Source organism: Thunnus thynnus, chromosome 10 (assembly GCF_963924715.1).
Source record: "Thunnus thynnus chromosome 10, fThuThy2.1, whole genome shotgun sequence".
NCBI classification, from domain to species: domain Eukaryota; kingdom Metazoa; phylum Chordata; class Actinopteri; order Scombriformes; family Scombridae; genus Thunnus; species Thunnus thynnus.
This window is the reverse complement of record NC_089526.1, coordinates 18,555,031-18,576,478: the sequence shown is the minus strand read 5'-3', so window position 1 is coordinate 18,576,478 and position 21,448 is coordinate 18,555,031. Positions and strand designations below refer to the sequence as shown.

General features: G+C 39.7%; 1 protein-coding gene across 4 annotated transcripts in view; it reads right to left on the bottom strand.

Moving 5' to 3' along the window:
* Window positions 1-2,126: 2,126 nt before the first annotated feature.
* Window positions 2,127-21,448, bottom strand: part of si:dkey-233k19.3 (dynein axonemal heavy chain 11) — a 38,762-nt gene continuing 19,440 nt past the window's right edge. For 3 of the 4 annotated variants that reach the window (XM_067601769.1, XM_067601768.1, XM_067601771.1), the window contains 32 exons: window positions 21,172-21,365; window positions 20,821-20,983; window positions 20,216-20,339; window positions 19,802-19,944; window positions 18,736-18,897; window positions 16,978-17,211; window positions 16,673-16,819; window positions 16,434-16,547; window positions 16,205-16,348; window positions 15,071-15,253; window positions 14,877-14,978; window positions 14,639-14,773; window positions 13,126-13,299; window positions 12,731-12,966; window positions 12,410-12,532; window positions 9,679-9,883; window positions 9,407-9,571; window positions 9,045-9,185; window positions 8,615-8,785; window positions 8,058-8,180; window positions 7,730-7,923; window positions 7,506-7,654; window positions 7,296-7,423; window positions 6,705-6,932; window positions 6,420-6,611; window positions 5,297-5,425; window positions 4,428-4,670; window positions 4,156-4,338; window positions 3,954-4,069; window positions 3,591-3,703; window positions 3,347-3,487; window positions 2,127-3,201 (listed from right to left, as the gene is read on the bottom strand). In XM_067601769.1, the coding sequence (XP_067457870.1) occupies window positions 2,954-3,201; window positions 3,347-3,487; window positions 3,591-3,703; window positions 3,954-4,069; window positions 4,156-4,338; window positions 4,428-4,670; window positions 5,297-5,425; window positions 6,420-6,611; window positions 6,705-6,932; window positions 7,296-7,423; window positions 7,506-7,654; window positions 7,730-7,923; window positions 8,058-8,180; window positions 8,615-8,785; window positions 9,045-9,185; window positions 9,407-9,571; window positions 9,679-9,883; window positions 12,410-12,532; window positions 12,731-12,966; window positions 13,126-13,299; window positions 14,639-14,773; window positions 14,877-14,978; window positions 15,071-15,253; window positions 16,205-16,348; window positions 16,434-16,547; window positions 16,673-16,819; window positions 16,978-17,211; window positions 18,736-18,897; window positions 19,802-19,944; window positions 20,216-20,339; window positions 20,821-20,983; window positions 21,172-21,365 (5,247 nt within the window). In that variant the 3' untranslated portion in view covers window positions 2,127-2,953. The remainder of the gene's footprint in view (window positions 3,202-3,346; window positions 3,488-3,590; window positions 3,704-3,953; window positions 4,070-4,155; window positions 4,339-4,427; window positions 4,671-5,296; window positions 5,426-6,419; window positions 6,612-6,704; window positions 6,933-7,295; window positions 7,424-7,505; window positions 7,655-7,729; window positions 7,924-8,057; window positions 8,181-8,614; window positions 8,786-9,044; window positions 9,186-9,406; window positions 9,572-9,678; window positions 9,884-12,409; window positions 12,533-12,730; window positions 12,967-13,125; window positions 13,300-14,638; window positions 14,774-14,876; window positions 14,979-15,070; window positions 15,254-16,204; window positions 16,349-16,433; window positions 16,548-16,672; window positions 16,820-16,977; window positions 17,212-18,735; window positions 18,898-19,801; window positions 19,945-20,215; window positions 20,340-20,820; window positions 20,984-21,171; window positions 21,366-21,448) is intronic. The other variant, XM_067601770.1, reaches the window with a different exon arrangement.

Sequence of the window (21,448 nt, the reverse complement as noted above, 5' to 3'; positions counted from 1 at the left end):
AAGCACCCAAAGGAACACAACAGACACATTATCCATTGTACGAGATGAACTATCTCAGATGATTATACTTTGTACACAGTATTTAAACTGTTGTTTATAATTTCACATAAGCACAATATAATGATTCATGTTCATGTTTCCTGTAGTTTTAAAGGGGTTAAACTATGATTCTTAGCACAGTCATGATAAAAAGTATTTTTAGAAATCCACCACAAACAATGGAAAAAGGCTTCCCAAATGGGTCTGTAATAACACAAAGAAGAAAGGAGGGGAGCTGTTGAATGCAAAAAAGTGAGGCAATTTCATTTGCTCAAAGTGTGCACAAATGCAGGCACGTCATGACATGAGTGGCACAAAAAAAACCCACGGATGTTACTCTAGACTGCAAAGCATTTTAAGCTTGGCACTTGGCACATATTTAACTTTTCTGTATCCTTTCTTCTTCATGAAAAATGTATTTTTATAATCATCTGTTAGCACTAAAAGAGTTCACCTGCCTTCTGTTTCAATATCAGACCATCTCAGCCACCAATGAAGCGTCACTGCCTCTCTGTGGCTGCAAAAGAGCACTGTACAATTTAGTTCTTCAAAACTGGAAAGGTTACAGGCAACAGTAATTGCACAAAGACCTTAGTTAATTTTGTAATATCACAGGTGACTAGGCTAGATCTTGACATTTTCCTGCAGCTTAAAAATCATTTTGGGATCTGTACTTGCCAAGACGCAATATTTTACTAAATGAGAAGCTGCTTCTTCATGATACAAATGTGGAATTTTTGTGACATTTTTGGATAAAAATCAATGTCTTGCTTGGGTTCTGTGAGGCGGAGGTGTGACCCAGATGCCCTTGCTGACTTTAACCAGGTGTCCTGCTTGGCCTTTAACATGACTATCTGTGGCACGACCCCTGCTGCGCCACAGCCCTGTACCCTGCCATTTCCTCCCAAACACTGCAAGCATGGTATCATTTCCCTGTCACCAAATGACTGGCTAGCCGCTGTGGCGTGCTAATGAGAGGAAGAGAGGGCAGATGAAGAGAAACTACAGGAAGACTGGTTCTTCATTTCCCCCCGTGCAATACAATACACAGAATCAATCCTCCATCCTCCACATGTCTGTCTGCAGCCACTTTGGCTGCAAGGAGAAATTAAGAGCAGCACAGCGGTTATTAGCGTTGGAGAAAAAGAAATCAGTGTGGCTCAGTGGCTGTAATTTGTACATCATAATGTCACTTGTTTGTCTTTTCCTGAGCATATTTTTGCTGATATATCAAGTTCCTTGTTTGACATTCGTTAAGAATAATGAATGTTCAAAATATTTAAAGAAAGAATGATAAACGCAGCCGATTATTTCTTCAGTTACATCTCATTTATTCAATTGCACAAAGTTCTCTCGGAGCACCATTTCTTTGTGTTGATTAAACATATATTTTCGCTGTGTAAAGCAGCTAAATCTCAACCTTGACTCTGTAACTCCTGCAATATTTCACTCTATCTTTGATGTACATATTAACAAATACAAAGCATGTGAATCCTCCTGTGCACTTCAGTATGAATATATAATCATAGTTAAACTTTAATCTGCACATCTCAGTTTTCAATTAACCTAAGTTAAATCAATTTTAGATAAGATCGTGCTGCTTTAGATTTTTTAAAAGTTAAAGGTTTCATTTGCTTCATATGAAGTTAATCAGATGCTAACAGAGAGTGCAGACAGATAAAAGATGCGTAATCTAATGTGTTGCTTTCTCATAGAGAGCTATCAGTGTCTTTGAATAGGTTTCTCCAACAGGCCAGGCTGAATGAATTACACTAGTCTGTTAGTATTCTGCCTCCGCCGTACAAAAGGTCAATGTCAAATGCACCTCATTTAAAAGTCAATAGCAACCATGCACATCATCTCCTGGGAATTCTGTCCGGGAACCCTCCAGACGGCATTGTGTATCACTCAGTTAGTAGAGGGCAGCCGGAGAGCTTTTTTAATCTTGACCTTCCAATAAAATATGCTCCCTATCCAGAATTACATGGTCTAAAATGGAGACATAAGCTCCCAACAAATCATGCCCAGACTGAACCATCTCAGGGGAGAGGTTCAACAGCGTCAGACACAACAGGTTTAACACTGCCTGAACATGTATCTCCACTTCTTTATTTGCTTTATCTTCAAATCTATAACACGTTCACACACTACTACATCAGTATTGACACCTATAAACCAAATTGGATACAATAATAGAAATGCAAGATTATAAAATTATATATTTGTTTTTATCTTGTTAGAGTATATTAGTAATATTTACAAAACATGATAAAAATCAAAACGATAATACATGATTAAAGATCCCCTCCAGACATGTATTAAGACACATAAAATACTCTGCTTGAAACAATAATGTGTGTCTGATATTGTTTTTCCACAAAAAAGTAGAATTACTACATTGAAATCCTTAAAATTACATCTCCTTCTCCTTCCTTAAAAATTCCAGAATATATGAATATGCAAATATTTTTCATTTCAAAAGTTTAACTGCTGGATACAAGATGTCTCTTACTTCATGGTAAAGTCCATTATTAGTGTTTGTGCACTGGAGGCTTCAAGTTTCCACATCACACTTATCTGAGTTGAATATTGGACCAGAATTGGCTCCAAGCTAGTTGTGATGTCACAAATCATGATCGTAGGACCACAACTTAAAATCAGATTTTCACTGAGCTCAGAGAAACTTTCCACTTTCAGCAGATGAATATGAAAACAGGCTTCTAGTGTCAAACATATACATCATTCTGCACAGTGAAGCTCAAACATCCAACTGTATGAACAAGAAAAACACATTTTTGAGTGAAGGGGAACTTTAAATATTGTCTCAATAAGGGAAGAAATAATCACTTCTAAAACTATCCAGGTAACACTGTTTACAGAATACTGTTTTAAGATATAATAAAATACTTCTCTGTCACACGGAAAGCAGCAGTGCCACTCCAGCTACAATCCACTTGGCAGGAGGCTGTTTGTTTCTGAGGTGGAGGGTCCAGACATATGTGGGTCCACGTTGTTTAGTGCGATACACTGGACACTCGTAAGTATTCTTGAGCTCTTGCTCCTCCGCTGGCACGGCTCTAACATACAGCACCGGCATGGCTGGGGTCAGATCCCTCAAAACCGCCTCAGAGATGACTCCAGACTGAGTGTCCCAACGTGCCCCTGGGAGGACACAGGACATGCTGGATTGTGAGTTTGACTATTTTACCAACACATATGTCACTAAACATCGTCAAAAATCTATGAAACTGAATTGAGCCCAGCAGGATGTATTGCAGGGATATAAGTATAACTGATTAATCCTGACCTTCCATGAAGAGGCCGTGGATGTAGGCCCCTTCACGTGGTGGATGTCCAAAGTCGTCTTTCGTCTTCTTTGTTACATCTACAGTCAAAGTCATCTTGTCCAGGGGCCACTGATTCTTGCGAGCGATGCTCTGCAGAACAGCTGGGAGGGAGGGGGGGGGGGGGGGGGGGGGGGGATGTTTATAACTCTGGAGCACACATTATCTGAATTATCTGTCTTGTTGATTTTAAGACTGTGACCTCACCAGTGAGGAAAGACTGCAGGTTGAAGAGTCCTGAGAGCCAAACAACTGCTGGTAGAACAAAGTCCTGAGTCCAGCTGTCCAGCTCGCGACAGCTACACATTAGATCAATAAACCTAGAAAACAAATAATCAATCAATTACATAATTTATTGAAGGACTAATATCCAATCAGATCCCTTTATAATGTGTCTGTAAGGATCACACTAACATTTGCACATGTTTGAAGAAATTTAATGACTGATTTTCTACTTTGATGACCAATGCAGTGTATCAAAAGGAAACATACTAAAGGGCACAATAAAGTGGAAATGATAAAGGCCATGTTGAGTAGAAAAATACTGTGTTATTAGGAAGCAGCAGTTACCACTGTGCAAGTGTTTTAGTGGAGGGATAAGCCAGTCTGGACCATGAATCTGGAACAGAGTCACTGAACAGGACTGCCTGCAGAGCCTCCATACTGGAAGAGATGGTGAGTTCTCCCTGTGAACAGAGAAATCCTCATTAATGATAAGAGTATCACTGTTGATTTTTAGATGTGTTAACAGTACAGTAAACTACTGCTGTACCTTCAGGCCAAGATCCAGCTCATTAAGTGACTTCCTTATTTCTGCCAGCAGAAGATTCATGCGTTCACACTCCTGCAAACAGACTGAAATGTACGGGCTTCGCTCTGTTGTCTTTGTCATCATCTCTGCCATGTTATACTCCTCAGGAAGCTTATCAAGGATATCTTCAATGACAGATTTGACCTGACGAACACCAATAAACATGGTTAGGTTATTTATGTAGGTAAATCATTGTGCTTTTTTCAATAATGTTTCTTTCTGTCTGTCCTCACCTTCTCCTCTGTGTTCTGAGCTGTCCTCTCTCCTCTGGAGGAGTCCTGCGGCTGTAGCTCCAGCAGAGTCCTTAAGAGGTTGTCTGAGGTGACAGTGAGGCACTCAAGTTCAGCATTTGGATGTAGACCATACAGAGTGGGATTCTCAGATGGAAGATGTTCATCAGTGTAACTGTGGTATCCACTGTAGTCCATGAACGGGGGAGCCAGGAACCCGGGACACAGAAAGAGCTCCCCTTCAAACTATGAATTGAAATTTTGATTAATACACATACAGCACAATAAGACAGCAGTGTACCTGTAAAATTGTTGCTGCACCTACAAAAAAACACACTGATTAATGCCTGATTGTGCAAATTGCATTTGAGGAGATGCAGTAGCTGTGTAGTTTGGTGGTAAAGGTCAACCGGCAGTTCTTTGTGGGGTTGAAGAAGATGAACTCCAATTGGTGCATCTATCAAGCAAACACTTAAAGACAAAAGCACCAAATAATCGCCTGTTAATGAGTGCAGTGGGGTTTCAGGCAGCTGGGCATCTAGCACAGTGCATATTACCAAAGTGAGAGAGGTAAAGTAGCAACAGCAAAGACAGAAAGTGCACTATTGCAGTTTAGTTTCACATCCCAAGAGGGCACCCTTTACCTTAACAACACCACCAAGACATTCAAAACAGCTTTGTAGATTTCCTTTACTATTTGGCACCATCAATTTGTCCATAGCCATACTTTAGGTCGGTATCCAGATTAATGAGTAGGAAAAAAAGTGAAAATTATACAATTAAACCAGTAAAAATCAATTTTTGGTGCAATCCCAAATGCATAAAAGAAGACAAAAAATATATAGTTTATTCTTAGATGAACACTGACTCACCATTTTTGGATGCATGAATTCTTCCAGATAAGTCTTACACAGTCTTCTATCCCAGTCATCAGTAATGTGTCCTCCATACATGATCTCTCCAAAAAGATAACACAGATCTTCCCAAGGCACCTGCATAGACTGTAATAGACTTAGACTGATATGACAATGCACATACAAGAATATGAGCATCTAAAACCTTTATTAAAAAAAATTGTTCCATCATCTCATATTTCCATTTTTTATTTAAATTCTTCTACGTCATAATATTCCTTCTTTGAGGCTTCAAGCAGTAACTTTACGATCTCTTCCCAAATAAGCTCTTTTAATAATGTTAACAGTAGGGAAATGTAACAAAATTATGTTTCTTTAAACACACTGATCTAATGTATGACAGAAGAGTCTTTTTCCTCAGCGGGAGATTATGATCCGTGAGGGTGAAGGAGGAAGAAAAGAACCTGTGATTCATAACAAATTACAAAAGCTGGAGGTTCACAATCATTTGTACCTGTATTGTTTTGCAAATTGCTTCCTTCATCAGCTCTAATTGCAGTGATCACTTATGTAGCGTTGTGAACTGTCACATTGGCTGCATGTAATTACATTTAGGATAACGCTTCATTGCCCTCCTAATGAATTCTCTGTATACGCACATACAGGTTACTGTTTGGTTAACATAATGAAGGACATTCGTTTTTGGAGGGCAGTATACCTAGGAGACATAATTGGTTGTGACCAGAGTAATAGGAGTTCTAAGAGAAATGCATTAGGAGTTGTGAGGGGTGCAGCACCCCAAGAATGGATTTTTTGTCTTCCTGAAATAAAGCTAAATTATAGGTTGCGTGTTCATAGTTATAAGAAGAAATGTGGAGAGAAAAAAAGACGGGAATGAACATTTTTCACAAATAACAGAACAAATGATTTCAATAAGTAATTGGAGATACTGTACAGTAATTCAACATCCCTGTCTGACAATAACACCACTGCAAACACTATTATCATTACAAATTCACACAGAGGAAGAGAGAAGTAGTTAAAAAAAAACAATTTAAAAGTTTTATAAATATAAATTAAAATATTAATAAAATTAAGTGAAAATATTGAATTATCTTTAAAAAAATTGTGGTAAAATTACTTTGGTGTTCGCCTCTAAGTAGTTGTATAAGACATTTGCTGAGATGGTGAGGTCTCCTGTGCTGAAGGGGTAGTTATGATTCCACCCCTGGGGGCCAAATTTTCGGCGTTCCGTAACACAAGCGTGAAAGAAGCAGAGAGAGAAGAACATGGAGTTGAATTCCTGTTCCCTGGAACACATATCCAGAGTGTCCTGAAAAAAGAGAGAGAAAGAAAAGCAGAATAAATACATTTTGTTAATTAAATATAATACATTTATTGAAATTACTTAAAATTTTCAACGCACTTGACTGAAGTTGTTGAGGGCTGTGTGCAGACTGGCGTTCATGCCAGTGGGGGGCTCATTAGTGATTTTGACAGCGTTCTCCAGTATGCCTCTGGGGATAACATGCTGCTCAGGGCTCGGTGCTGGTTCGCCAGTGATGAACACTCTGTGTTTGGGGTGACTGTCCACTGCTGCTGTCTCCAGAAGAGCATCTAGAGAGGGCAGCCAGCGAGCCACCAGGTGTACATTCTGACCAACCGAAATATCAAAAACTTTAGAAAAAATATTAGAAAGAATATGCTACAAGGTTGATAAAATAAATATGTATAGCTTTGTTTGTGTTAATTTGCAGAGGATTCACTCTGAAAAAAGTCTTGTTTTGTTCTGAATTAGTAAAGAAACCTCCAGGGACTCACTTGGCTGCAGACACTTCCCTTTAAAGGAGGCATTTATAGAGCTGATCTAGCCAATTATGGTTTTTATTGAACCAAATTGAGTTTATTTCCCTTACGCAGAGGATGAGATAATATAATTAGGTGCATTACAGGCTGGCTGCAAGAACAGCCTGATGTCACTGCAATAGCCTAGTCACTGAATGGTGATGCTCCCTACCTGTAGAATGACCCAGTGCCCAAGTTCAGAGGCCTTCCTCACAACCCTTTCAGCTACTTCCTCCTGTCCCTGTCCCAGGGAAACATTGTGCAAATTTCCCTGGTCAATGGAAAATCCCAGCTTCAATCCTGCACAGAAAAAAAGTATTTAGAAAATGTATCTCTACCAAGTGATATGAGATGTATGTATAACACAAAATATATCCAGTACCTAGTTTCTCTACATCTTTGAGTGGATCCACCCCAGGTGAGAGAATAAAAAACACAGGAGTGGAGGGGCCACTATCCTCATACAACTTGTCAAATTCCAGCCCAGGCACCTCCACATATTTTGTTCCCATGCTCTCCTCCACAAAGTTCCTGCCAGGAAACATTGTCAAATCTTAATGATATATAGCGCTTACATATATAAATGTACTTTGGTCATTTACTTACCTTAGTGTGTAGGTCATCCTATCAGGGCGGAGTGCTCTCAGGATGATGAGCTTCTGGAGGGAACTCTTATTTTTCCAGTCCTGCGGAAGCCTTTCCTTTTCAGGACAACTGGATTCAACGATCTTCCTCCAGCGCTTGGGTGAGCTTTCCATGTCTCTGTCCAGTCCACTGAAGTTCTCCATTATAGAAATAGTCTATATCAGAATGACAGACATTGCCATATCACTTGAAGCAGTGTACTAGGGTACAGAGTGATGACGTGATGGTTGACAAAGTGAAAATGTGACCCTTTCACATGTAAAGGTAATGAGCCTGCAGTATACTGTACCTTAATGGCCCCCCAGGCATGTGGAGAGAGGAAGGACACTGGGCTAACTGTGCTAGCTTCCACAGGGAAATGCAGAAGGAAGTCAAATTCCTGAGCATCAATCGAGCCCTGCTTGAGCAGAATCTGAGGGGAAGGACCAAGAGTAGTTTGTGATGATCTATGTTGTATTGATCGCTTTTCAATCATTTCCACATTTCCAACAATTCAAAACTGTAAGAGAACTCTTTGGCAAAAGGATTGGGTAACCTCATCCAGCTGAATAAGTGCTTCAGAATGTGAAATAGCGACATGAAGGACAGCCTTCAGAAGCCGCACAATTTCTAAGATGAAAACAGTTGTCGCAATGACAGATAATTGCATTATGCCATCAGAACCAACCCCCTTGTCAGAACCAACTGTCTGAACAGCAGCCACAGAGCAAGGTGTGAGAGGTAATCAATAGCAGCGTATGGTCCTGCTGACTGCTTTTAATTGAAGTTAATGTGGGGGCAGAAAAGTACTTTGATTGATGGGGATGACAGGAGGCCCCACCTTTGAGGCGGCCCTGAGTCCCTCACCTGGAAGGCAGTGTGTGACAAGAAGGTTAACTTGTCTCTCTCAAACAGGCCCTGGCTGGTGTACAGGAATACTGAATAGGTGATGGCCTCAGTCAGAGTGTGCACTCTGGTCTTCACATCCTCGTCCCATTCTGCGCACTCCATTGCTTTGATAAACACAGAGTTAAAAGTCTGCAAAACAAAAGAATAAATGGATAAAGAATAAATGCATTTAGCACTGAATTAACAACTAAACACTAAAAAGGGCTCAAACGCTCAATTTTTGGAAGTAAAATTAGAAGTACACAATTAGGCTAAATTGCACAGACAGGATTGTGCTTAATGACAAATGATAAACAATTCTAATTTTAAAAATCCAACAGATTGTGTTTGAAATACTACTGAAAATGATAAGTGTCCTCTGAGAGCACTTGAGGGGTAAAGGTTTCACCTTGAGAGAAAACTGGTACATGGGGTTAATCTTGCTGAGGTCATTGATGATGAAGAAGAGGAGTGACGCTCTCTCAGCTGCTGGGCGGTATATTTCTCGAGCCTCGTTGATCTTTGTCTCGTTCTCTCTGGCCTCCACCACCTGTGTGTTCCAATTGCACAAAATGAGCTATTAGGCTCTCAGTCATGCTCCAAAACCCTCTCATTACACATATTCCAAACTACAAATAATTTGCAGCTAATGCAATAAAATGAGGCGCTTGCTGTTGTGTGACATTCAAAAACACTTGAGTGACAAAAAAACACAATGCGCTCAACTACAACTGGACAACAGAGAGGACCCTGTCGGTGTTATATCCTCACCTTGTACTGAATGTGAGCAGCTGTGGTCTTGGTGTTCTCCAGTTGCTCCACCAGAGAAATATCACCGAGAAAATTACCATGAGCTGCAGAGAGGCGACTCAATAGGTCATCCTCTAACCTCTTGAGCTCAATCTTGAAGTGGTTCTGCTGTGTGGTCAGCTCCATCTTGGGCAGAATACACAAAACAGTTTCTTTTCTCTTCAGTTTTAGGGATTGAGGTCTTGCATGTAAATTCAATACAATCAAAATGTGTCTTTGACTTAGGGATTCACCTTTAAGGCCTCCAGGTCGGGCCTTTCCCGGGACACTACCTGTCCCAGCAGCTGTTCCTCCAGGCCCACAGGAGTCACTGTGAAGTTGATGAGGGTGGTTTGCGCCTGGAGCTCAGGAGGGAAATGGGGATTGGCTAACTTGGTGTGGATAATAAGTTGGAAGTTACTGTTGTATTCACACTCCTTTCCCCCAATCCGAATGTACCTGGATCACAGGGGAGTACAATTTTTTTTTTTCACATGCCAATGATTTAATAGCTGTGTTGTTCTGTTCCTTAAGGCGATGGGTCACTTATGAGAAATTTAATGAACATCAATGAGTGTACTCTACAATTTTGTTATGGGGCTGTTAAGGTTTAAAACATGTGGAACAGATCTCAGCTTTGTTGCTGTTAGACAAGAATTCACTGAAGCTTTAAAGACATTGAGAACAATCCCAGTAAGGTCCACTTATTAGCTTTCAATGGTATCATAGATCTTCATCTATCTTCATTTATCATTATAGCCAATATAAATAAAAAGTCCTAAAAGTGTTATGGATTCATTCATAACAGCTACTAAGCTCACATGTTAACAGATCCATCTCCAGGGCAACTGAGTAAACTCCATCTGTAAATGAAAACTGAAGAAAAAGGGCTGCAATGAAGCCCAAGAAAAAGCTAGTAAGTGGAACTTCAGAGTTAGGATTGTTTTGTCAAACTTCCAAGGTCAAGAGTGAATTATCATGTTTAAAACTATTGTTCACAATTCAAGCACTAATTTGCTGAAAACATAATTATTTTTTCTGCCTGCAAAGAACAAAATGATTAGAAATAGACAGTTACAATTTTTTAAAAAAAGGATCATAATGATGATTATGATCCTCTAGAAGCTAAGAACTGTTGCAGTGCAAAGCCTTCATATCTTGAAACCTACAGTATCTCTTTTTTCTGTGTGCATGTGAGCCCATCGACCTCACACTTTTCAAGCATCGCCACTCAAACAGGAGGACGAACTTCACTTTGGCTCCAAATGTCACTTGTACTCTAGACAAATAATCTTGAATAAATATGAAAGATTATCACCACAGCAGCCAATATTTATCTGTTCCTGCATTTCAATTAAATTAGCACTGGCTTGACGAACCCGGTGGCTTTTCATTTTTCTCTAATTACCCCTTGGATGTCAGGCAAGGCCCCAATTTTACAGCACAGGTTCCTCATGGCCTGGGTCTGGTTCAACTCTATATCTTCACAAGCCAGAATTAATGTACTATTGATAGAACCATTACTCCACCAAATTAAAGTCCTTGCTGATGGATTGGCTTGTAGTCTTCCGTCAGCCATGAAAGGAATAATTAGTATTCATTACTTCACACTCTACAACATTCCAATTATTAATGAACTTCAGCTGTGGAGCCGTACCAGATCCATCATGGCTGCCCCAGCAGGTTGTATTAATCATCAACAGAAACAAGTGTGTGGGTCATCTACAAGGGATAAACTTATAATCAGATTTAGTATGATGAATTGTTACGTCTGGACAGACAGGACTTCAGAAGGAGCTCGATGAACATGCACCGAGTTGCTCAATATTCATAGTCATGCATAGATCAGAACAAGAAAGATGTAAACACTTTTGAGGGGAAAGTCAAAGCAGAATGTCAATATGTGGTATTTTCAATTTTCTATTTACTCTACTATTAGTATCCAATTTATGAAATTTGCCGGATTTTGCCTGTTGAAGGTAATTGGTAAGTGAACAAAGGTAATTACAGAGCAGCTATGTTGGTGGCAGTGTTATATTTTTGAAATGCTTTACACTGGACAACAGTGGTCATGAGGTTTGAGAATTATCCTTGAAACCAGAAAGAATCACTAAATACAGGATGGCATTTATAACTCTCAAATACATTATTTGAAGCATAAATGGTAGACTTATCCAAAGTGAAATGACACAAAATATCCAAATATGGCCAAAATACATGACTACTAACATCTAGTACTTGATTTAAGATCATCCACATACAACAAGTCATCTTAGTGAGTGTAAAGCTGATTCAGTGATGCTGTTTTTCTGTTTCCAAATAGATGAATGAAGACGAATGCTGGCAAATCACCTACTAGCATTATGAAATTATTGCACCTAGATTGAGTTTGCCATAATGATGGAAGACCACTGAATTTAGTGTGTTACATGCCAGCTTTTCGCAGGAGACAGGAGTCCTTATACATAACCATGACTGCCCTCAATTCAGCTTATACACTGAGGCTCAGCTGTTCAATATTCATCGCACCTAAAGAATATGAACACACAAATATACATCTATCACCTGTCTTGATGGGCCAATCAATATGTTGGCCTCAGGGATTCAGAACACGAACCGCAAATTCATTTATAATCTTAAGAGTGGGCAATAATAATGCATTCAGTCATGTCTCACTGCTGTTTCAATGCTCAGTGAGATTCAACCATATGGTAAATCTGCACCCATTGTCTCACACCACAGACGCACCGGGACAAGTTGTGGGCATATCGACTGCCGTATCAACAATATAAAAACCACACATTGATTTAAAAAGTTTTTGGTATGTAACAGCTCCCATGCTAAAAAGCTTCTGAAAAACAGAGCCTTTACTAAGCTGAACTTTGGCCTTCAGGCATATTGGTTTGATGCTACTTATATATGTTTTCCTAGCTTTGTAAGTACGACAATTTAAATACACTGTATTGTTGCAGTTTCAGTACTAACCTTCCTCTTTTGATAGTGTTTCTGCCCAGTAGAGGCTCCAAGACTGGGTCTATCTTTTCCTGCAGATTCTCTATCAAAACGGTTTCACCACAGGCTAGGGCCTGTTCAATCACATCTAGATATCTGCAGAATAAACAAGGCAAAACAAATGTGGTTGGGCATGATTTACCATCCTTCATCCCAACACTCCCTGTTGACTTTTGTAGAGAGAAATGTTTCAGACTCTAAAAAAAATGCTGATTAATAAATGACAATAAACAACACAAACTAACACATTAAAATGTGATTGTGATTGCAAATCAGAATACAGCCCCTTCTCACCCTTTCTGTCCCAGCTGCACCACCCTCAGGTCTGACCCTAGCCGGTTTCGAATCCACTTGATGCCCTGCTGCTGGGGGTCGATGATGAGTGGCCAACGCTCACTGGTGGTCAGGATGGCAGCGTTCTCGGTGGACATCCTATCATTTGGCAAGCCCTGGTTATGCCAGGCAGCCACAGTGGCATCATCTGTAAGCATGAGGATTGGATCCAAGCCGTCTGTCAGGGGTATGGAGATCTGGAACAGAAACCAATGAGTGATGTCACTCTAGTTGGAGCACTAGTGGCAGTAGGATTAGCTCCAGTTTAAAGACTCTACTGAGGATAATTGAGGTAAGAAAGGTTTTCTCTGAACAATTACACTATAAACAACAACAGAGTTTGCAAAACTGACTACCTTTTGAGACTGAAGGAAAGGGATCCATTTGTTGTTGAAGAGCTCCAATCGATACTGCCTGGTAAAGTAACCCATGTAAGAGACGAATGCTGAAGTGAGGACGATGTCGCCACACAGAGTTTTCTGTTGCTTCTCATACTGAACAAGTGCCTGTGACCAGCGCTCCCTCTCTGACTGCAAGACAAACAAAGACTTTAATATAAGGCTTTAATATCATTTGAATAATGCACAGGAGACACATGAGAAAAAAAAAATCAAAAAGAATGCTTCCAGACCACCTGAGCACAGTTAAAAGTAAAGAGCTAAACAAGAATCTACACTGCAAGGAAATGCACTGGGCTACCTCACACTATATTTAATGTACAAACTAAGAAGATGCAAGCAGTAAAGAATACAAATGCAATTCCCTTAAAATAGCTTTGGAAGTTTGGCTGTAGATTCACTCTGCATCAATTTACCATTCATTTAAACCTTCAATACAATGACTGTGACAGCTCTACAACAATAAATCATGCATGGCATTTTCTTACAAGGGGCTGTGGATCTAGAATATGTCACATAATAAATTCTCAGACAGTTAAAAATCACTATAATTTTACTCTAATGTATTATGGATTGCCTGTAATATCACTCAGTCTGGGGTGAGACATTGTTAATTTCCAACAGCTGTTGAGGCTTTGAGGTAAGTTAATGATTAAATATAGACGGTCTGATTTATTAGTCTGAACACTATTGCTTCCAGGTCAATGCCATAAAGACAAAACATTTATCTTGATATGCTTAAAAGCCAAGCTGTTCCATGCAAACCACATTTATTTTCTGGGATAAGAAAGTCGAACTTACAAAATGGCCAATGAAATGGCCATCTTTTATCTCATATTAGCACCCATAAACATAACAGATACTGCAGCCTGAAAAAGGCATGCACATGAATGTAAAAGACTTCAAAATAATATTCACCAACTACACAACATTGCACACACACACACACACACACACATATATATATGTTACATATATATATATTCTTTAACTTTCCCTTAATACTTTTTCAATTAGTCAAAAAATGCTGGAGAATGAATTGTTATCACAGCTCCCCTGTACATATATATATATATATGTATACATATATATGTATCTGCACAGACTGAGAGCAGTGTTAGTGTAGCGTTCTCTTCATCTCTCTTCTTTTCTCCATTTGGAAACTGTTCAGCTCAGCCAGTTGCCCAGTTCAGCCATGCGTTTTCTGTGGTCCAGCCCTCTCTACCTGTCTCACAAGTCCCCGGTATGCTGCTGAGCCAGGCTGTAAAAATCTCCCTTTGCCTGATCTACTCACACAACTGTCAGGCTATCGTGCCAAGACATAACAACTTCTAGTCCAGATTACTGATGCAATTCGATTACCAGCGCCTCTCCATGCATGCCTCTGACAAATTGACAGTTTACTTTATGCCAGGTCAGCCCAAATGACACCACCAAACTCCTCTTCCTCTCCCTCTCTCTCCTTGTTTACCTCTAAGCCCTTGACTAGTCGGTTGGCCAGCTCTATGGTCTGGTTGGTGCAGGTCACCTCTGCCTGACAACTGATTTTCTCAGCTGTAGCTCTTTCAAACTGAGCTGTAAGGTTCTGGAGGCTGGCATCAAGATCCTGGAGAAACAAATGACAGGAAAAGAGAGAAAAGACACCATTGAGAAAATATAGCTTGTAAACTAAGATAGTTTATTAACTATAATCATAAAATGTCACTCACCACTAATTTCTTTTGAACTGCCGACAGTTTGGCTGTTGCTGTCTCTAGTTCTGCATTAGCTTGTAATAATGCATGTCTCTTTGGAATGACCTCACAATAAATCTACAAAAAAGGAGGCATACTTTATGAAAAAAAAAACTCCATAATAAAAATCAAACCTTTTTGTAGTAAATATAAGAAAATGCCTGCCTGACCTCGTAGTATCTGACAATGTTAATAGTCCAGGCACAGAGTCCAGCTGCAGCTGTAGACTTGGTCCGAACTAGATCAGGGTGGAACTCTGGATTTCTCAGATACTCTTGTTTCACCACATTCAAACAGGATTCATGGATGTGCTCTTTGTCACATGACACCAGGGCCTGCAGAAAATCATCCACCTGAAAGACGTAAACATGGATTCAAAGGATACATCAATACCTGCACTGGAATTTCAGGCAGATATCGGTCTAAAATCAAGTGATGTCAACAAAATCTTACAATAAGAGAAAAATAGAGTCAGAAACCAGGAAAGGCCAAAAAAACAAGAGACACAAACATGTATTATAACTTGACTTCTTTCTCCAGTAACCTCCAGACTAATTATCCAACCTCTGTTGTTGTGCAAAATGTATAAATTGAATTGATGTTCGGTTTGGACTTATACTTGAAGTTTAATCCTTAGCAGTGATGCTGGAAGGGTTATCAACAAGCAAATAACAGCCTCTGTATAGTCATACTAAAAGCACAGTGGCTTTTCACTGACTACCTACTGGATTAATGTATTTATTACACATGAATGTAAAATATAAATGTATCATCCTGAATGTAAAAAGGTTTTTAAAGTTACAAAAAATAATAATTTGACCTTTTTCTTTTCTTTGACCTGTTGCCCACCTACACCTACCTCACATTCAGGACCACAGGGAAAATAAGATATTTAGCTTTTTTTGAAAATGATGCGTGTGTATATAAAAGGCATGTCTAAATGCATATGCTTTTTAACTTATCAAATAAATTCAATCAACTGATCTAAAAAATGTAAAGCTATTTATAAAATGCTAAAGAATATGCCTTTGGGATAGAAAGAACTGACCCCCATTTCATGTTAAAATTTACTGGCTTTTTAAAAAGCAAATGCATCATTTTATTGCCACAGTTGCATTAATAGCGTCTAGAGGTTGAGGAACGGGTCGACTCACTTGCTCCCCTTGTGAGGGAGCATATTCATAGAGCCATCCAGCTGTAATGTGAGCATGGGAGAGATGGTGGGCAGGGCCAGGGTCAAGGCCCACACACAAATTAGATTGGCATTAATCAGGCAGATGTGATTGACATGATGACAGCTTAACCTTGCCCATGAAGGCTCGCGCTGCCTTCCAGCTCCGATCCTTAGGCACTCGACCGCGGGGAGCTAGCAGAACCATCACAGCTGCGGCTACATTGATCACTGCCGCAGGAGGGTTGGGAAAGGCCTTCAGCTCGGTTAGGTTCACCTAAAACAGGATTATAAACATTTCACAATCTTTAGAATGACTGAAGATTAAATTGACTTTTGCCAAGTTTAATAACATAGAGCACCTTGTTGAGTGTGTCCAGTGCTGCCGTAGCAGCTGACAGTGAAGGCTCCGCTTTTTCGAGGTCTTTCTCACAGTCCTTCTGTTTGACTGAGACTTCTGCCTGGATGACAGTAACCTGTACCAATTACAAAAGCAAGATAATGAACTGCATGACAAAAAGTGTGTGTAGTGAATGGAGCAATATGAAGTGCAATGAAGAGGGAAACAGAATGATCACCAGTATGTGAAAGGATATCTAACCTTTTGTGCCTCGACATCCGCAGCCTCTTTCTTCCTGCTAACCCTCTCAGTCTGTAGTCCAATCTTTGTAATTAAAGCCTCAATATTCTGGTTTTTAAAGGTCAGCTCAGCTTCTTGGGATGCCAATTTGGCTTTTAGATCCTCAACCTAAAACAGAGAAAAAATGATTACACATGCTTCAACGTGTAATATACTTAAAGTCAGGGAAAAATCAACACTGTTAAGAACCAGTCCTAATTTTTATACCACAACCTTGTACCTCAAACCTTAATATTAGATCTCTACGGAATATAGTAAACGCTTACCTGAGTGGCAGTGGTTTGGAGTTTTTGAAGGCCGCTGTCAAGCCGGTTCATCTTGTGCTGGAGCTGAGCCCGGCTCTTCTCCAGAAGGTTCATGTACAGGGTGATTTGCTGGAGAAAGCTCTTGGGGGTGGTGTAATTGTACCTCTTCTCATTGCGCTGGTATTTTTCACTTGCCTGGTTGACACTGGTGTGAACGTAGGCCATGAAAAGACTGATGGATTCCTGGACGGCAGGCTGTAAAAATAAGCAGACAAGGAGGGGGAGAGGGCGAGCTGGATTGAGTAGAGTTTAACATCCCCTACCTGATGGGGACTGAAATATTATCTTCATAAATTTTGAATTCATCTACAAGTTTTGCCATCTTACTTGGCTGGCCCTGACTTACTCAATCTGAAATTTAGGTGCAGCTAGCAGGACTGATTAGGCTTTGAAACCTCTGTGAAAATAATGTGTTTAGACCACTGACATGCAGTTTGTAAAACATGCACACTGTTTACATTATCTCCAACTTTCTAAACACTATCTACAGTGGCTGCTACATTCCAACTGGGTATTCATCATATGGTGCTCAATGACACAGAGCCTCTATTAATCATACAGTTAGCGATCAATTAAAGCAAAAACAAATGAGCAGAGAATACAAGGATCAAACCAAACCATAACTCACAAAAAAGCCATTGTTAATGATCATGGAGCCAGTAGGAAAAAAATCATTATTAATTAAGATCTGACATAATGCTTTTTGACAAAGCATGTTATCTTCAGTTGAAATGCAAAAAAAGTTCTCATTGATTGTCTGTTGTAGCTGTTAGTGGGTTGTGCATTTCTAAACTTTAAATAAATTATCATTTCATTTCTTGTATTCCTGTCTCTTTAAGAATGTACAAAAAATCATTGATGATAGATATAATGTCTTACATATTGTTTTGTTTCAACTTAACACAATTTTTGTTATTAATGCACATTAACTTAAACTAGTACAAAGTCTTTTCTGCACCCACAAAATGCTATTATTCCTCAATTATTCCTTTGACTACCTTATTAATACAACTTAACTAATAACTCCAGGCTTGAATATTAGTCTACGATAGCTACTCTACGACCATTCTGCCTCCTACTTCTAATATTATTAGTGCTTAAGTCACCGCTATTACTATCACCTCGGTACTAATACTCTAATAATTCCAAAAATTCTTCTATATTTTTTACACATGAACATCCAAACATGGACAGATGTACACACACAAACAGTGGAGACTAATACTCTGGCACATGTTCACATGTGTGATGACACTTCCTGGTTGTGACAGCTGTGCCTCCTTAGAGGGTCGTTATGTGCTTAATCACTCTTCCTTCATTAACATAAATGATCCTGGGTTGTGATCGTTCCACTGCTATGATGGAAAACAATGGTATGCCTGCACTCACTGTGTGTCTCCAGGCATGTGTTCAGCAATTTGTCAGTACCTCAGCAGAGAACTAATGATGAGGGATCTATGGAAAAGTTAATCCAGCTGCACTGTAGTAATTAAAAGGTGTTCATTAAAGTCGAACTCAGTTTAGAATATGGGGTACATGGCAAACCGAGGGAAGATATGTCACACACAGATGGATCTCTGACAGCTTATGTTGATATTTGCAGTAGAATTACATAGTTCACACAAGTATGGTTGAAAGAACGGAGCAACAAAAATAATTTCATTGAGAATTTCACTATCAGGTTGAGAGAGATTAAGTACTTGGGTTCAAAGGTCTGACCTCAATGCCTTCAATCTCTTGGATGAACCTGTGGCTGACCAACTGCAGAGCTTCTGAGGTCCATGGATGGAACCAGTCAATGGTGGTGCATTGGATGAGGGCGGGGAATCGACGGGCCCTGAGACGAAGGGCACTGCCCACTGGAGACAAACACATTATCACCTACAAAGAAGGAAGCAGGAAGAGTCATCTAAAACAAATCTGTACAAACATGCACACATATAGAGTGCCTGCATGCCCCTACTTAAAAAGGACAAGATGTACAGCCAAGTCCACATAAGTAAATCAACGCAGGTCATAGATACTGCAGATGCATCCTAAAGGGAAACCCATAACTGGCAGCCTTCTATGCCCCCACTTTCATCACCTTGGCATGTGGACAGACAGCCACATTACCAGTTGGCTGAAGCAGACGGTGACGCTACCAGAGGCCCTGGCGCAAAGATTAGCTGGACCGCATACGTGTGTACTGAGACAAGAATTTCCTTCCTTTTAACCCCCCAGTTTGTCTGGGTCTGTTAATTCAGCTTGTCAAACATTTTTAATAACATTACACAGCAGTAGTGCCCTTCATTTAGTAGCTCAAAGGTGCTAGAGTATATGTACGATTTGCTCTTTCATTTCTTGTTGCTAATGTCAGCTGTGATGGTATATTACAGTGCAATCAAAAATGTCATCTTTAGTATAAGTTTTCAATTTCTGCAGGTCAATTTTCTTCACCTCAATCCATAATGGTATCTGATTTTTTTTCCAATAGGCTACTGAAAAACCAAGCAGCAAATTATATGCCATAAGAAGTAATGGCTGCTAGATGTTGGCTCCAGAAAATTCAGTTATTTAAGTCTTTGTTTTTTCCCCAAGAATTTTCCTCAAAGCAGCTCACCTAGACATGTTCACACAATAGTGATGGCAAATAATTGAACATGTTATCAAGACAGAAACTACTTAAGTGGAAGAGCAACAGTATATGACAGTATATGACAGTAATTCGTCAGACTGATAAGGGTATAAGCACTAGTGGATAACACTGTCATTAGAAGGGAAATTTACTAGAAAAATACCAGACCGTCAGCTGTAGTCGGACTCTGTCAGTAAAGAATCTCAAGCAATTCTCCCTGGTGTCAAGTAGTCCAAGTGCTCGGACTTCAGCTCTCAAACTCGACACAATCCCTTCAATCTCCTCCTCACTGAAGAGTTCAGGAATTTCTCCTGCAGGGAGAGGCACAGTCATTATCACAAACTGACAAGCTCGAACAATACTCACTCTTCATGCTACATTCTGATTTCACAATCATTTGATAGACTGAATAAGGTTGAAAACTATGTACACGGCATACATGGACATAATGACACATATACAGCCATTCAAGAACAATGTAGGAGGATGACAATAGACAATACAACTATGTTGACATCAAGCTTTTAGTCTCAGGAAGATAAAGCTGAACAGTACAGTATGACACTGGAGTTGGAATCTGACCTGATGCCAGTAAGTCATTAATAATGACCAGAAAGCGCTCATCAGGTATCTGTGCATCAGTCAGGAGCAGAGCCACACGCTGGTTCTTCACACCAGTCTTTAGGAATAAACCTGCCAGATCCATCTAAACAAAACAGGCATGGCATGAATGTACACCCATCACTGTTCACACTAAACACTGCCAACATAAAAATTGTCCAACAATAATAACAGCATAAACCTCATGATGACACCTTGCACTTTTAAGTGATTATTAAATGATTAACTTGACAAAACTTGTTTCATCGACAAGATATTGAAATATTTTCCAGTGCCCTTTAATAGTATCTGACAATGATTTCCCACATTAGTGGAGAAGCTGAACAAAACTGATTTGCATCAATATCCTGCATGCAGCCAGAGGGAATATTGATCAGGGAATTTTTTTAAAAAACCTTAGTATTTACAGCCATTTTGAATAAAAACAATATCATTCAAGACCCTATCTAAGGATTGTAATATGTGTCTCTTGAAGGTTATACATTTTAATAACAGCATATTTTATAAAGTTATACAGTGCTTCATGTTCTGCTTAGCTGTAACCTATTAACGGCATCAATATTTACCTTGAGGTCCTGGATGCTATAACCCTTACTCAGAGTGATTTGGAAGACTTCCACAGAGGATATGTAAGCAGCCAGACGAGTCAGGCTCTGCTTCCCACTGCCTCCGACCCCAACCAGTAAGCCATGACCCCTCGGAGACTCCAGGATACGACTGATGCGACAGCTGGTAACAACACAACCTTTGTTATGCCACTAAACATCTTTATCTCTCCACATTATATTAACTTCCCTTCCAGCAGGCCTTTCTTATCATTTCATAAAATTGCTTATGTCCATTGATTACATTTATTTATTAATTGTTTGAGGAAAACATGTATTATTTACACTATAGTTGCAATCAACTATACTTACACATGTTGCATTGCATCTTCAAACAGCACCAGATTCATGGCTGCATTGAGCTCATTGTAATTCTCCAGTGCATCTGTGAGGATGGTCCTGAGCACAGACCAGTCTGTAACAGGAGTGTAGGAGGCTTCCTCACCCATATGGGCAAAGTGGCAATAGAGGAGGGGCTGCTTTGTCACCTTTTTGTCCTCCACTCCCTGGAAAAGGACAAACATAATAAATCATTTGAATCTTTAGGCCAGTGTTGGTATCTGAAGGTGAAGAACAGCTATTAATACTG